The 12,348-nt window shown below is 35.1% G+C and overlaps 2 protein-coding genes across 2 annotated transcripts; both read right to left on the reverse strand.

The window, feature by feature from the left end:
- Positions 1 to 2,136: 2,136 nt before the first annotated feature.
- Positions 2,137 to 3,021, reverse strand: LOC140817965 (uncharacterized). Its single transcript, XM_073177758.1, has 3 exons — positions 2,866 to 3,021; positions 2,646 to 2,803; positions 2,137 to 2,476 (listed from the first exon to the last, which is right to left on the reverse strand). Exons 1-3 carry the CDS (start codon positions 3,019 to 3,021, stop codon positions 2,137 to 2,139), a joined length of 654 nt encoding a protein of 217 aa, XP_073033859.1.
- A 2,258-nt stretch (positions 3,022 to 5,279) lies between these two features.
- Positions 5,280 to 7,074, reverse strand: LOC140818510 (succinate dehydrogenase [ubiquinone] iron-sulfur subunit 1, mitochondrial-like). Its single transcript, XM_073178497.1, has 2 exons — positions 6,339 to 7,074; positions 5,280 to 5,638 (listed from the first exon to the last, which is right to left on the reverse strand). Exons 1-2 carry the CDS (start codon positions 6,989 to 6,991, stop codon positions 5,464 to 5,466), a joined length of 828 nt encoding a protein of 275 aa, XP_073034598.1. The 5' UTR covers positions 6,992 to 7,074; the 3' UTR covers positions 5,280 to 5,463.
- Between the last annotated feature and the right edge of the window lie 5,274 nt (positions 7,075 to 12,348).

Below are 12,348 nucleotides of genomic sequence, written 5' to 3' on the forward strand. Positions count from 1 at the left end.
GCTATTTTGATCTGATTGTAACCTGAGAATCCGTCCATGAAAGACAACAACTCATGTCTAGCAAACTGAATCAATCAACATATCAGGTATCGACATCACATATACATCTTTGGGAGTTGCACAGTTCGAGCCTTGGAAGTCGATGCATATTCCGACCTTGCCATTCTTTTTCATGACTGGCACAATGTTCGAAAGCCAATCGGTATATCTGATTGGCCAATCGGTATATCTGATTGGTTTTATAAACTTGTCCTTTAACAATTTCTCAACTTCTTCTTTCATTTTCAATTCAACTTCTTTTGACATGCGACGAGATGGCTGCTGAAATGGTTTGAAACCTTCTTTGAGTGGAATTCGGTGTTCTACATATTTTCGGTCCAACCCTGGCATGTCATCATAAATCCATGCAGAACAATCTTTGTATTCCTTCAACATGCTGATCAAGTCTTGCTTCAACTGCTCTTCCAGTAGCTTACTCACATATACCACTTTTGGATTCTCAAGCTCCCCCAAGTTAATCTCTTCCAATGGGTCTTGAACTTCGTGTTGGACATCTTCCATTTGAGATGGCGCCATCATCAACTCATCGACTTGGAGCTCATACTCTTCGTATTCTTCTTCCTGGACAACTTCAATTCCATAAGTGTCCCATGCTTCCTCTTCCTTTAGTTTGTCCAGTACTTGCTGCACATGTGCCTTCCATATAGAGGTTGCAGCTACCTCCTTTTATTTTTTGTTCAAATCAATCACCTCAATCAGCGGCTGAATTATCGGCCTAGATGGCACGATAACAGTAGGTTTGAAGATTCTTTCCAACACCGAGCTTGGAGTTGGTGTTTGCATATACAATGGATTTTCTTTCTTGCTATTGCTACGAATTTTGATAGGCCCAAAATCCCCATTGTAATATCTTGCCTCCACTGCACTTGCACTTGTTTGGAACGGCTGTCCTTCCGCTTCTACAACCTCCACATCATCACCTTTCCAAAATAACAACAGTTGGTGCATTGAGGATGGGATGCACTGGTTTGCATGGATCCAATCTCTGCCTAACAACGATTGGAAGTTGGCGGAGGAGTTCACCACAAAAAATGCACATTTACATGCTCCCTACAGTAACATCAACGGGGAACATTCCAATGGTCTTGGTGGTTTCCCTGGTAAACGCAGCAACAGAAACCTCAGTAGGGATCAAATCTTCTTCAGTTTTGCCCAGATTTCTTAACATCCTTGTCGAAAGAACATTCACGGCTGAGCCATTGTCAATCAAGACCCTAGACATAGTTTTCCCATTGACATGGGCCTTGATGTACAACGGCCTTATGTTCTTGGTCATGGCCAGTGTAGGCTTCTCAAGTATCACCTGTTGAGGTTTATTTGGGTGGCTCTCCTTGATAATCACTCTCGAACTCCCTTCAGGGAGTTTATTTGCGTGTTCTCCCTTTTGCACTGATTCCTTGAGCATCAACTCCCCATTCTCTTCTTCTATCATTTTAAACCTCTCTAGTAGTATCACCACTCTTGTGGCACAATCTACAGTGATGTGAAACTCTCCAACGCGAAAATTAATTGTTTTTCTTATTTGATCATCCTCTTCGCTCAACAAATCATCATCATCCTCCACAAACTTATCCTCATTAGCTGATCTTCAAAACTTGGATTTACTCCCTACTGGCTCACTGGAGACTGGGACATCAATTGTGGGTTCATTTATCAACTTAGCAGACTCCTCTCTTCTTGCAATAGTTCTTTTTCTCAACAGCCGTCTCTTTTGAGTCCTAGTCGGTGGCCTAGGGAACTTTGTGTTGGGCCACTCTCCATAACTCACTGAACTCCCCTATAGCTGGAAGGACGTATCTGGGATTTGCTCTCATGCTCTCAAGCATTTTTCCTTTTGATATTTCATATGCACGCCGCTCTCTGCCTTGATCAGCTGATATTTTCCTGTTTCCACCCCTCGTGACTCAACTTCATATGCATTTCTCCTGTCCGAGTACCTTTGGTGCTGATCCGAGATGATTCCCCTCTTAACTTTTGATTCTCACGCACTAGTCTTTCAAGGAAATGTTGGTTACTCGGCCTAGAGGCCGCGGATTCACCAACATTCCTGGTTAAATGCTGTTGAACTGTTCGTATTCAATCGACATTATGCCTTCCATGAGCTTCAAACAATTGACCCTTCGGGATCCAGTATTTCTTGATTACTCGGTCTTTCACTGCAAATGATCGACTTCTTTCCTCATTGAGAAGATCCCTCAAATCTGTCACATTCACATTAACCAAAGCTACTGAGGGAAAATGATCATCATCCAAAGCCATAGAATCCTGTTTATTAGGGAACTTCACGACTCCCTTGTTAATTCTGTCCTGCAAAATGTTCTTGAACACCCAACAAGATTTAGTAGCATGATTGTAGGAGTTGTGATACTTACAATACTCTCGCTCTCGTCCTTTCAGCTCTTCTGTGGGTGGCATCCTGTGATCAGGTGGAAAAGTGATGAATTTTTCTTTTACCAAGAAATCAAAACTTCCTCGTTCTTTGACACATCAAATGTATATTGCATGTCTTTGGGGAGTTGGGAGTTGTTCTTTTTTTCAAATTCTGCTGGCTTCTTTTTTAGTAGGATAACTGTGCAAGAACCGACCGATTGAATTCTGCCAATACCACATCTTCCACCTCCTGATAATAAGACCCCATAGCAGTTTTCTTCTTGTATGACTCTTCCCGCAATAGTTCTTCGTATTCAGGCACTTTGGCAGCTAGCTCAAAGAAATCCCGAACTCCATACCTTGTAATTTCTTCCTTAATTCAAAAACCAGCCCATTCTATGCCATTTTCACGAACTCGGTCTCAGGTAGGAATACCTTGCACCTGTTCTTTATCTTTTTGAACATGTCTATGAAATATTCCATAGATTCCCCTTTCTTTTGGGTGACTCTGGATAAATTGGCAATGCACACTTCTGGATCTGTTCTATAGAATTGAATGTGAAATTGTCTTTTCACCTCTTGCCAATTCATCACTGAATTTCTGGGGAGTGAGTCATACCAAGCAAATGCAGTCACAGTTAGAGAATTTGAGAATAGGCGCAACTTTAAATTGTTGAAGTTTTCTAAGTTGGCTATTTCTCCGCACTGGATGGTAAATCTGACTATATGTTCCATGCTGGACTGGCCATCATCCCAGAGAACAAGCTGAAATCATGAACTCTATAACCCCTTGGATATGGGTTATTCACGTCTATGTATTCTGGATAAGGTTTGTGGAATTTTGGGCAGCCTATCTGCCTCAAGGCCGACCCATATAGCTCTTGAACAGCCTCTCTCACCATTTCTAGATCAACCACGTGAATGTTCCGAGCTGGGAGTGAGTGATGGTAGTGACTTTCCCCTCGAGCTTGAAACCCTGCATTTAAACCAATATTACCTCCTGGAAAGCCCTCATCCACTCCTTGATAATCCATGTGCGATATATCATCATAAGCTCCTGGTTGGTATAGAGGATTTGTCATGCTGTACACTTGAGTAACTGATTGTTTCGAGCTCCCCACTCCATGAGTACGTGGATATGGCTGGGATCTTCCTCCAAATGTTTCTTCTCTCTTGTGAGGTGGTGTATACCTTCTTTCTGGATGATTTGGGAGAGTAAACTCTGGGCGGTTGGGATCACCGACCCTTGAGTTTCCTACTTCCTGATCAGATTCATGAACTTGGTTGCTTCCCTGATCAGCCTCTTTGACAGTGGTATTTTTCTCTCCTCGAAGAGACTGACTCGGTTTACAAAAAATGGTCTTCAAACAGTCGGCCATCGCCTTAGACAATGCGAGTGAGATTTCCTCAATCTTTATAGCAGTCAAATCTTCCATCACCATGTTTGAGACTTGATCGTATGTAGCAGGAATATGCAGATCCACTTCTTCGGCCTGTGGTTCAACAGCATGTTGCTCTGGCTGAGGCACTTGAGTTCCCTCTTGATTCTCCAGAGACTTTCCACCCTCCTGATTCACGTTTTCTTTTCTTCTTGGCGGCATAGTGAGGTCCCACTGGGCGTGCCAAAAATTTGTTTGCACAATATTTGATTTGCAGGAGTGCCAGGTGTGAAAATGCACCGATTTGTATGAAACTGATAAAATCTAACTTCTAAAAACAAAGCGAAAGTGAATCCTAAATTTAATCGTCGGTTCTAATCTCCTAAAATAATTATAACGCCAAAATGAAGAAAACTATTGGAATCTGAGGGATAAACTCCTGACATAATTTATATTTTCAATCAACGGTAGTAATTTACAAGACATAAAGATATAACATATAAAGTTGTTGAAATCTAAAACAATTGAATGCTAGAAATATGCTGGAACGCTTAAAAAACTAGTGCTTGAAGATTGAATTTTTTGCAGAGAGTATTTTTGCAAGTTTTTGCTGAGTTGAGTTGTGTTCTTTCAGTGTTTGCCGATGTCTTTTTCTTCGTAGCAACTGGCCGGTTCTCCTTCACTCCCCCATCATCCATGTTCCCCGCTTTTCACGTCACGATCTCAACCTCCCCTGCCATGATCTTTGCCTTTTTCCGCGCTTCATGATCAGTTTTTGAAATTTAATTCGCTGCATTTGATGGGCTTTTAATTAACTTCTAATTGAATTGAACTTCTAATTAAATAATTAAATTAGGATTCTAATCAAATTATTTTGGCCCAAACAGATATATTAAATACTTTCATGATATTCATATGAATAGCTTGTAATGCTCATAGACGTCTAAAATATCAAAATTACTACTTCAACATCTTAAAATGTAAAGTTGAATTTACGGTTATAGTTGTTGTTCTATATGGTTCCAATTATCAGCCATTCCAAACAGTTCCGGTTCGGTTTTTTTATTTTTAGAAAACTAAACTGAACCACGAATTCTAGTTTCATTTCTGGAACCAAAACCAAAAAAATGGTTTCGGTTTCTGATTTTCAGAGGCGGTTCACAGTTCCAAGAGAACCGTAACGAGGTCTACAGTAGACCGTCTACTGATCCACCAGCTACTCAGCTACAAAATCCACTTCGGTAGGCATGATGTCAGAAACGGTAAAAAAGGGAGATTAAATTTCAAATTCGAGAACATGACAACACTCTCAAAAACAATGAAAACAATCCTATATATGCTGAGATGCTAAAATACTGCAACATCTTGCGATGCAATGATCATATACAAGATTATGAGATAAACAATACCAGAGTTCTACACCAGTACTCCGTGTTCCATTACACACGCGAAATGCAAAGTACTCCGAGATTATCCAGAAGAAAGGTTCGGAGATGTGTTTATTTTAAAGAGAACTTCACTATGAAAATTTTACAGTATTTAAAACAATCATGATCAGTGCTTACATTATTCCAAAATAGTATATGCAATCCTTCAAACTATTAAAAAAAAAATCAGCTCACAACCCCATTTTTTAATCTTCTGAGATAGAAGTTTATGGGGTTAGACGCTCAAGTTTCTTGATGTTCTGGATTTGCATTCCTGGATTCAGTCCTTTTGGGCAAGCTTTAGCACAATTTAAAATGGTATGGCATCGATATAGCTTGAACTCGTCATTTACAGCATCAAGTCGCTCCGTGGTATATTCATCACGACTATCCATTATCCATCTGTATCAAACACAGCAAATCAGAGTTTAGCAAAAAGCAAAATTTTTAATCATCTTTAACTATCTCAACAAACAACAATTTCAGTGTAATCAATACACCCAATATGGCCACTTCTCAGATATATATATATATATATATATATATATATATATATATATATATATATATATATATATATATATATATATATGGCAAAAGCCGAACCTGAATACAATTAAATCATCCAATGTTTACCCAAGCCAATCATTTTATTTTATCAATAAAAAATCAATAAAAAGTTCATCAAAGCCAAGCACTGACAAGCATAATAGCAATACTAGAGGAGTTCCACAGAAAGAATATCAATCAAATTGCAAATCATGAATTTAGGCTATATGTTCTTCATTAGAAATCTTTTTTCAATACCGAAAGACTACATACACCCTTCTCACAGAGAGATTGAAAAACTCTTTGCTTGTTCAACTATATTCTTAATATACTCTTCCGAGTGTTTGAATCTATTCCAATAACATCAGTCAAAACATCACAGAATATTAGCAAACATGGAAAAATTTATCCAGTAAATTCAATCCATATCAAAAAACAAAATTTACAAGTAAATGCTTAGTAATACCATATATAATTTTGAGTCTACCTCTTAATAGAATACAAATCCTTCGAATTTCATATTAAGTAAACATTAACACCAAGAAAATGCTACCTATTCGCATGCAGGAGAGCAGCAGGGCCCAAGTAAGATTCCGGGTTCCACCAGTAACTGGGGCAGGATGCGCTACAGCACGCACACAGAATACACTCATACATCCCATCAAGCTTCTTCCTATCAGCCTTGCTCTGCAGAATCTCCTTCCCCGGAGTCTCCGGTGGGTTCTTGCGCTTCAACCATGGCTCTATCGACTTATACTGATTATAAAAATTCGTCATATCCACGACCAGATCCTTAATCACGAACATATGAGGCAAAGGCGTGATCATAATGGGGCCCCCGGACGAGATATTGGTCAAACAGGCGAGGCCATTTCGTCCGTCGATGTTCATCGCACACGACCCACAAATCCCCTCGCGGCAGGAGCGGCGGAAAGTTAGAGTTGGATCGATCTCGTTCTTTATTTTGATTAAGGCGTCAAGAATCATCGGCCCGCACTCCTTGAGATCAATCTCGTAGTTTTGGAGCTCCGGCTTCTGGGGAGAGTCCGGGTTCCATCTGTAGATTTGGAAGGTTTTGGGGTTGCTGGCGGCTTTCCCCTGTTGAGCCTCAGCCTCCGAGGCATGCGCCCTGAAAAAGGTGGCTCCGGCGGCCGATGAGAGTGGCGGAACCCTAGATATTGCTCGCCTGACCAATTGGGTCGCCATTGATGAGATTTGGAACAGCTCAGAAGGCGTGTGTCGAGTGGGGAAAATGTTGAACGTGGATAGACAATTTTGTTAACTCACGCTAACTCCCAAATTAATTCTGATACAATTTTAAAGCATTTTTTTTTCTTTAATAATATTCGAAACCATTCTTAAAACACTGTTTTCATAAATATATTGATAATTAAATCTGTTAGGATCAATAAATAAAATTAGATGGTGAGTGAATAAATTTATATTTAAAATGTTATAACTATTTCGGTTGGATTAACAACACTGAAATTAAATTCTTGTCAATTCGGATCTCAGTAAGTTAACAAAGAGAACTGTGCCGGTGCGGAAGTAGACTTGTACGGCTGCGTTTGGTTGGAAGGATAGGATAAACTAATGATTAGTATGTAAATGATAAAGAAAATGATTGTGGTAGGATTGTAATATATATTGTAAAATAATATTATGTTTGGTAAGATTTTTAAGTGTAGGATAATTTTGAATTTTTTGATGAAAAGACAAAATTATCCTTCCCATTCGCGGAGGCGACAGCGACAACGACAGTGGCGGCCGGCGGCCGGAAACGGAAGGCGGGAGGCGGCGGCCGGAAATGTCGACCGGCGCCCGCGGCCGGCCGGGGCTCGGTCGGCGGCGATCGTGGCGACGGCGGCGGCGGCGGTCGGTGGCGGGAAGTGGTGGTGAGTTTGAATATAAGATAAGGGTAAAATTGAAAAAATAGGAGGTATTAAGAGTTGGATAAATAATCCTAGGGGGTGAGGAGGTATTATTTTAACCTACCTAATATAACCTAATCATTCATAGGAGGGATTGACTTGGTTAAATAATCACGCGTACCAAACAGCTTAGGTAGGATAAAATAATCTATCCCGGCTAATCATCCGAACCAAACGGGGCTGTAAGGTCTAGAAATTTAATTCATGTAACATGAATACATGCAATCTAGGGTTTTATTTTAAGTTATATGTTTGATTATTTTTAAGCATTTTATGCATGATTAATGTATGATAGGATTTATTTCATGAAATTTTAAAAATTGATGTAAAAAAAAAAAAAAATTTCAAAACTAATGTTTTAAAAAAAATATTTGCAAAACTACTTTACTGCGTTTACAAAGCGCGGACGCTCCACGTGGACGAGCGTCCGCTCTTTGAAGCGTGGACGCTCGCTTACGTGGACGAACGTCCGCGCTTGTAAGCGCGGACACTAGTCTACGTAGATATATTATTATTTAATAATTTTTTTATTATTTTATTATTATTATTTATTATTATTTAATATTATTTAATATTATTTTGTGATTGTACGTAACTTTATTATTATTATTATTTTAAATAATTAATTTAATTCGAATATATTATTATTATTATTAATTATTAATTTAATTCGAATGAAAAATATAAAATATAAATATTTATAATATATGTTAATTATTGAATATTTTGTATTATTTGATTGGATGATTGAAAAATTAGAGATATGAGAGTATTAAAATGAGAAAATTAAAGAGATATAAGAGGATTGAAGGGACATAAATCAATTGGTCAAACAAACGTACATAAATCAATTGATCAAAAAAATATTTTAGAAAGACCCATTTCGAATTCTCTCAAAATTATATAAATACATATTTCATAAAAAAAAAATTAATTATAAAACATATAATTATATATAATCGGTTTATTTTTATTAATAGATTTAACATTTATTATATATTTTTATTATTATAATTAACATATATTATAAATATTTATATATATTTTTTTCATTATAATAATATATTTATAAATATAATTTCACGTCGTTTGAGTTTTTATGTCACGATTGAAATTAAATTATAATAATAGCTTAAATAGAAAATAAACAATATAAATTTAATAATAGAATGAAAATATTATAATATAATATAAATTTCATCGATACTGTATGCTAAAATTAAACCTCTTATTGGTGTATTGGTGAAAGACTATTATTTTTATTTTCCTTAATTTTCTCCCTTCAATCCTCTCATATCTCTTTAATTTTCCAATTTCAATCATCTCATCTATATCTATACTATTTATTAAGGCTGAGCACCTTATAAAAACTGCCAAGGAGGACACCATCTTTTTTTCCAGTTTTACCCTTGCAGTTATAGTAATATTACATTTTTGTTTTTTTGTTTTTTTTTTCAACACACTTTTATTTTTATTTCAATCATCAAATATCAATTTAGTCCCTCCATAATTTGTCAATTTTGACGTTAGTCCATCGATAATGATAAAAAAGATTGTACACACACACAACACGTTTGCAGAGTAACTAGTACTCTAATTTTTCAACCACCTAACCAAATAATATAAATATTTAATAAATAACATATATTATAAATATTTAATAAAAATTATAAATTAAAATAAATAATAATAATATATTCGAATTAAATTATTTAAAATAATAATAAATAATAATAATAATAAAGTTAACCGTATGATTACAAAATAATATTAAATAATAATATAATATTAATAAAATAATAATATAATAATAAAATAATAATATATATATGTGGACGAGCGTCTGTGCTTACAAAGTGCGGGCGCTCGTTTACGTGACGCTCGTCCACGTGGAGCGTCCGCGCTTTGTAAGCGCGGATTAAAGTAGTTTTGCAAATATATTTTTTAAAAAATTATTTTTGAAATTAATTTTTTTTTACATTAATTTTAAAAAAAAACTCAAAATTCATGCATTAGGGTTTCTTGATGTATTTCGCGCTCGAACGAGGAACGAAGATCGGAAAATTTTCAGGAAAATTATTTTGTTGCATGATTAATTTTTATTAATTAATATAAGATGTTTTGAAGATATTTTTCAAAAAATGAGCTTTATTGGGTATTTTTACCTGCATGATTTTATTTTTCAGCGATACACAATTTTTATTGAATCGGGAGACTTTTTGAGGGTTCGGCTAGTATTTTAAAAACCTTCCAACACGAAATATTATTCGGGAGTGTGTTTAGATTTAATGGGCTTACTTTTAAGCTTATTAGGTTTAAAACTCTTTTAAATTTTTAATTAACAGCTTAGGGCACATTAGTTGGTTTGTTAACCATTTAATTAGTATATATTGGATCAAGATCCCCTGCTGTGGGTTCCCCCACAGCAGGGGATGATGTGCATTATTAATTTTTTTTTAAAAAAACTTGATATTTTTATATTTTAATTATTTTAAAATCAAAATTAATTTTTTTATTTTAAAAAATGTGATTAATATTTCAATTTAAAGTTATAATTTTATTTTTTGTTACACATATATATTGTGGGAGTAAAATGACTGTCTCTTATTACTTTTTCTTTTATAGTTTTTTCAACTCTTTTTTTTTTAAAAAAATTAATTTATTTTTTACAAATATGTGATTTTGAACGAACAAGAAAAAACGACGGTACATTCATTTTTTTTAATATTATAGTTCTTTTAAAAAAAACTATGTTCTCTTTTTTTATCTTGTTAATTTTTATTTAGAAGTTAAAATTTTATTAATTACATATTTATAATAAAAATAATAATCTTGGTGGTTTTTTTATATTTTAATTCTTTTGAAAAACTTTTTTTTTTTTTTGCATTGTTAATTTTTCTCATTCTTTTTAAAATTTTAAATACGAAAAATATTTTTTCTCTCTAAGAGAATTAAGAAATAATCCAATTTTAAAAAAATATATAAAAGAATTAAAAAAAAGACTAAGAGTTTAAACAAGAAAAATTATACAATATAATTTTATTTTTATATCGTGTCAATTGTGGTATTATTTTTAATTGTTTGATATGTTCAACCTTTTTAAATTTTTTGTAAATTTTTTTATTTGGATTATTTCTTATATCCCTAAAAATATATATATTTCATGTATTTACACAATAATTTTATTTTTGTTAAAAATATATGATTAATAAAATTTTAACTTCTAAATACAAAATTAACAAGATAAAAAGGAGAAAATAGTTTTTTAAAAAAGAACTATAATATTAAAAAAAAAATTGAATGTACAGTCGTTTTTTTCACGTTCGTTCGGAATCACATATTTGTAACAAACAAAATTAAAATTTTATTAATAATTTTTTTAAAAAAAACGAGTTAAAAAAATTATAAAAAAAAGTAATAAGAGACACGTCATTTTACTCCCACAATATATATTTGTAACCAAAAATAAAATTGTAATTTTAAATTAGATTATTAATAACATATTTTGATTTAAAAAATATATTTTTGATTTTGAAATAATTAAAATATAAAAATATTAATTTTTAAAAAAAAAATTAATTTTTTTTATTTATGCACAGTATCCTCTGCTGTGGGTTTCCGCACAGCAGAGGATCTTGATCCGTATATATTTAAACCTGAACCTAATCATTTGCACCCCAAACCATCCGACACCCTCCACTACCAGCACTCTCGGTTTCAGCAAATCCTCGCCAAGGAGGCCACGGCCAAGCTCATTTCTTAAAGGAAAAATAGTCTCCGGCACTCGTTCTACAATCTCCTCGCGTCTGTAACATCAAAGACATGCTTTGTATCATCTTTTTTCGCATCATACACGTTTTATATACTGATGTTTGTGTTCATGCATAAAAATTTCCGATCCAAGCATGCCCTTGAAAGATTTTTGGTTTCAATGTGTTTTCTTGCAATCTATATGTGTTGCTCACGATTTTTCTGAACTTTGGTGCAAGGGGTTGCGGTTCTTGATTGTTTAGGGGCTGCTAGTGGTGTCAAGGTGTTGTCTTAGGATTTAGGATGGTTGCTGGACACAGCAAGGAGAGGATCGAGAGGAGGGCTTCTTAGAGGGTGGTGGCTCGGTTCTTGGGTTTTAGCATGCAGAGGCCGAACCAAGGCCTGGACCAGACCATGTGGGGTCTGAGCTGTGGCCGAGGAAGGTCTGAGTGCTGCTGGTGCCGCCCCTGGGATGGATCGAGCGTGGGCTAGGAGGAGGGGCCGCGAGTTGGCATTCTTGCGGTGCTAGCGTGGGAGCACGATTTCTCTTGTGCATGGGGCTGGGTCCATGGTGCTGGTAGGCTCTTTAAGGGCTGGTCTAGGTCCTAGATGACTTGATTCATGGTTGGTGTGAGTTGGTGCGAGCTTGGGGTGCTAATAGACACATATTCTCAATCAAACATATATCATATGATACATATACCTGTTGTATGTTACTCGGTCGCAATATACCTTAATCCTTCGTTTCCAGTCCACTATAGCTTTAGATTTCAGTATAAAAATCTATCTACATCCATAACATATTCATTTCAATCAATAAAATCATTCAAAATCAACAATATAAGTTTCAAATATCTTTTGAAACTTCGAAAATTCATATAA

This window comes from Primulina eburnea, chromosome 17 (assembly GCF_022965805.1).
Source record: "Primulina eburnea isolate SZY01 chromosome 17, ASM2296580v1, whole genome shotgun sequence".
In the NCBI taxonomy this organism is placed as follows: domain Eukaryota; kingdom Viridiplantae; phylum Streptophyta; class Magnoliopsida; order Lamiales; family Gesneriaceae; genus Primulina; species Primulina eburnea.

Coding starts and splice junctions, on each gene's coding strand:
- LOC140817965 (XM_073177758.1), bottom strand. CDS start 3,021: ATGAATTGGCAAGAGGTGAAAAGACAATTTCACATTCAATTCTATAGA. Junction 2,804..2,865: donor AGATAAAGAACAGGTGCAAG/GTATTCCTACCT, acceptor TTTTGAATTAAG/GAAGAAATTACAAGGTATGG. Junction 2,477..2,645: donor GTATTGGCAGAATTCAATCG/GTCGGTTCTTGC, acceptor ACCTGATCACAG/GATGCCACCCACAGAAGAGC.
- LOC140818510 (XM_073178497.1), bottom strand. CDS start 6,991: ATGGCGACCCAATTGGTCAGGCGAGCAATATCTAGGGTTCCGCCACTC. Junction 5,639..6,338: donor GCTCTCCTGCATGCGAATAG/GTAGCATTTTCT, acceptor TGTTTGATACAG/ATGGATAATGGATAGTCGTG.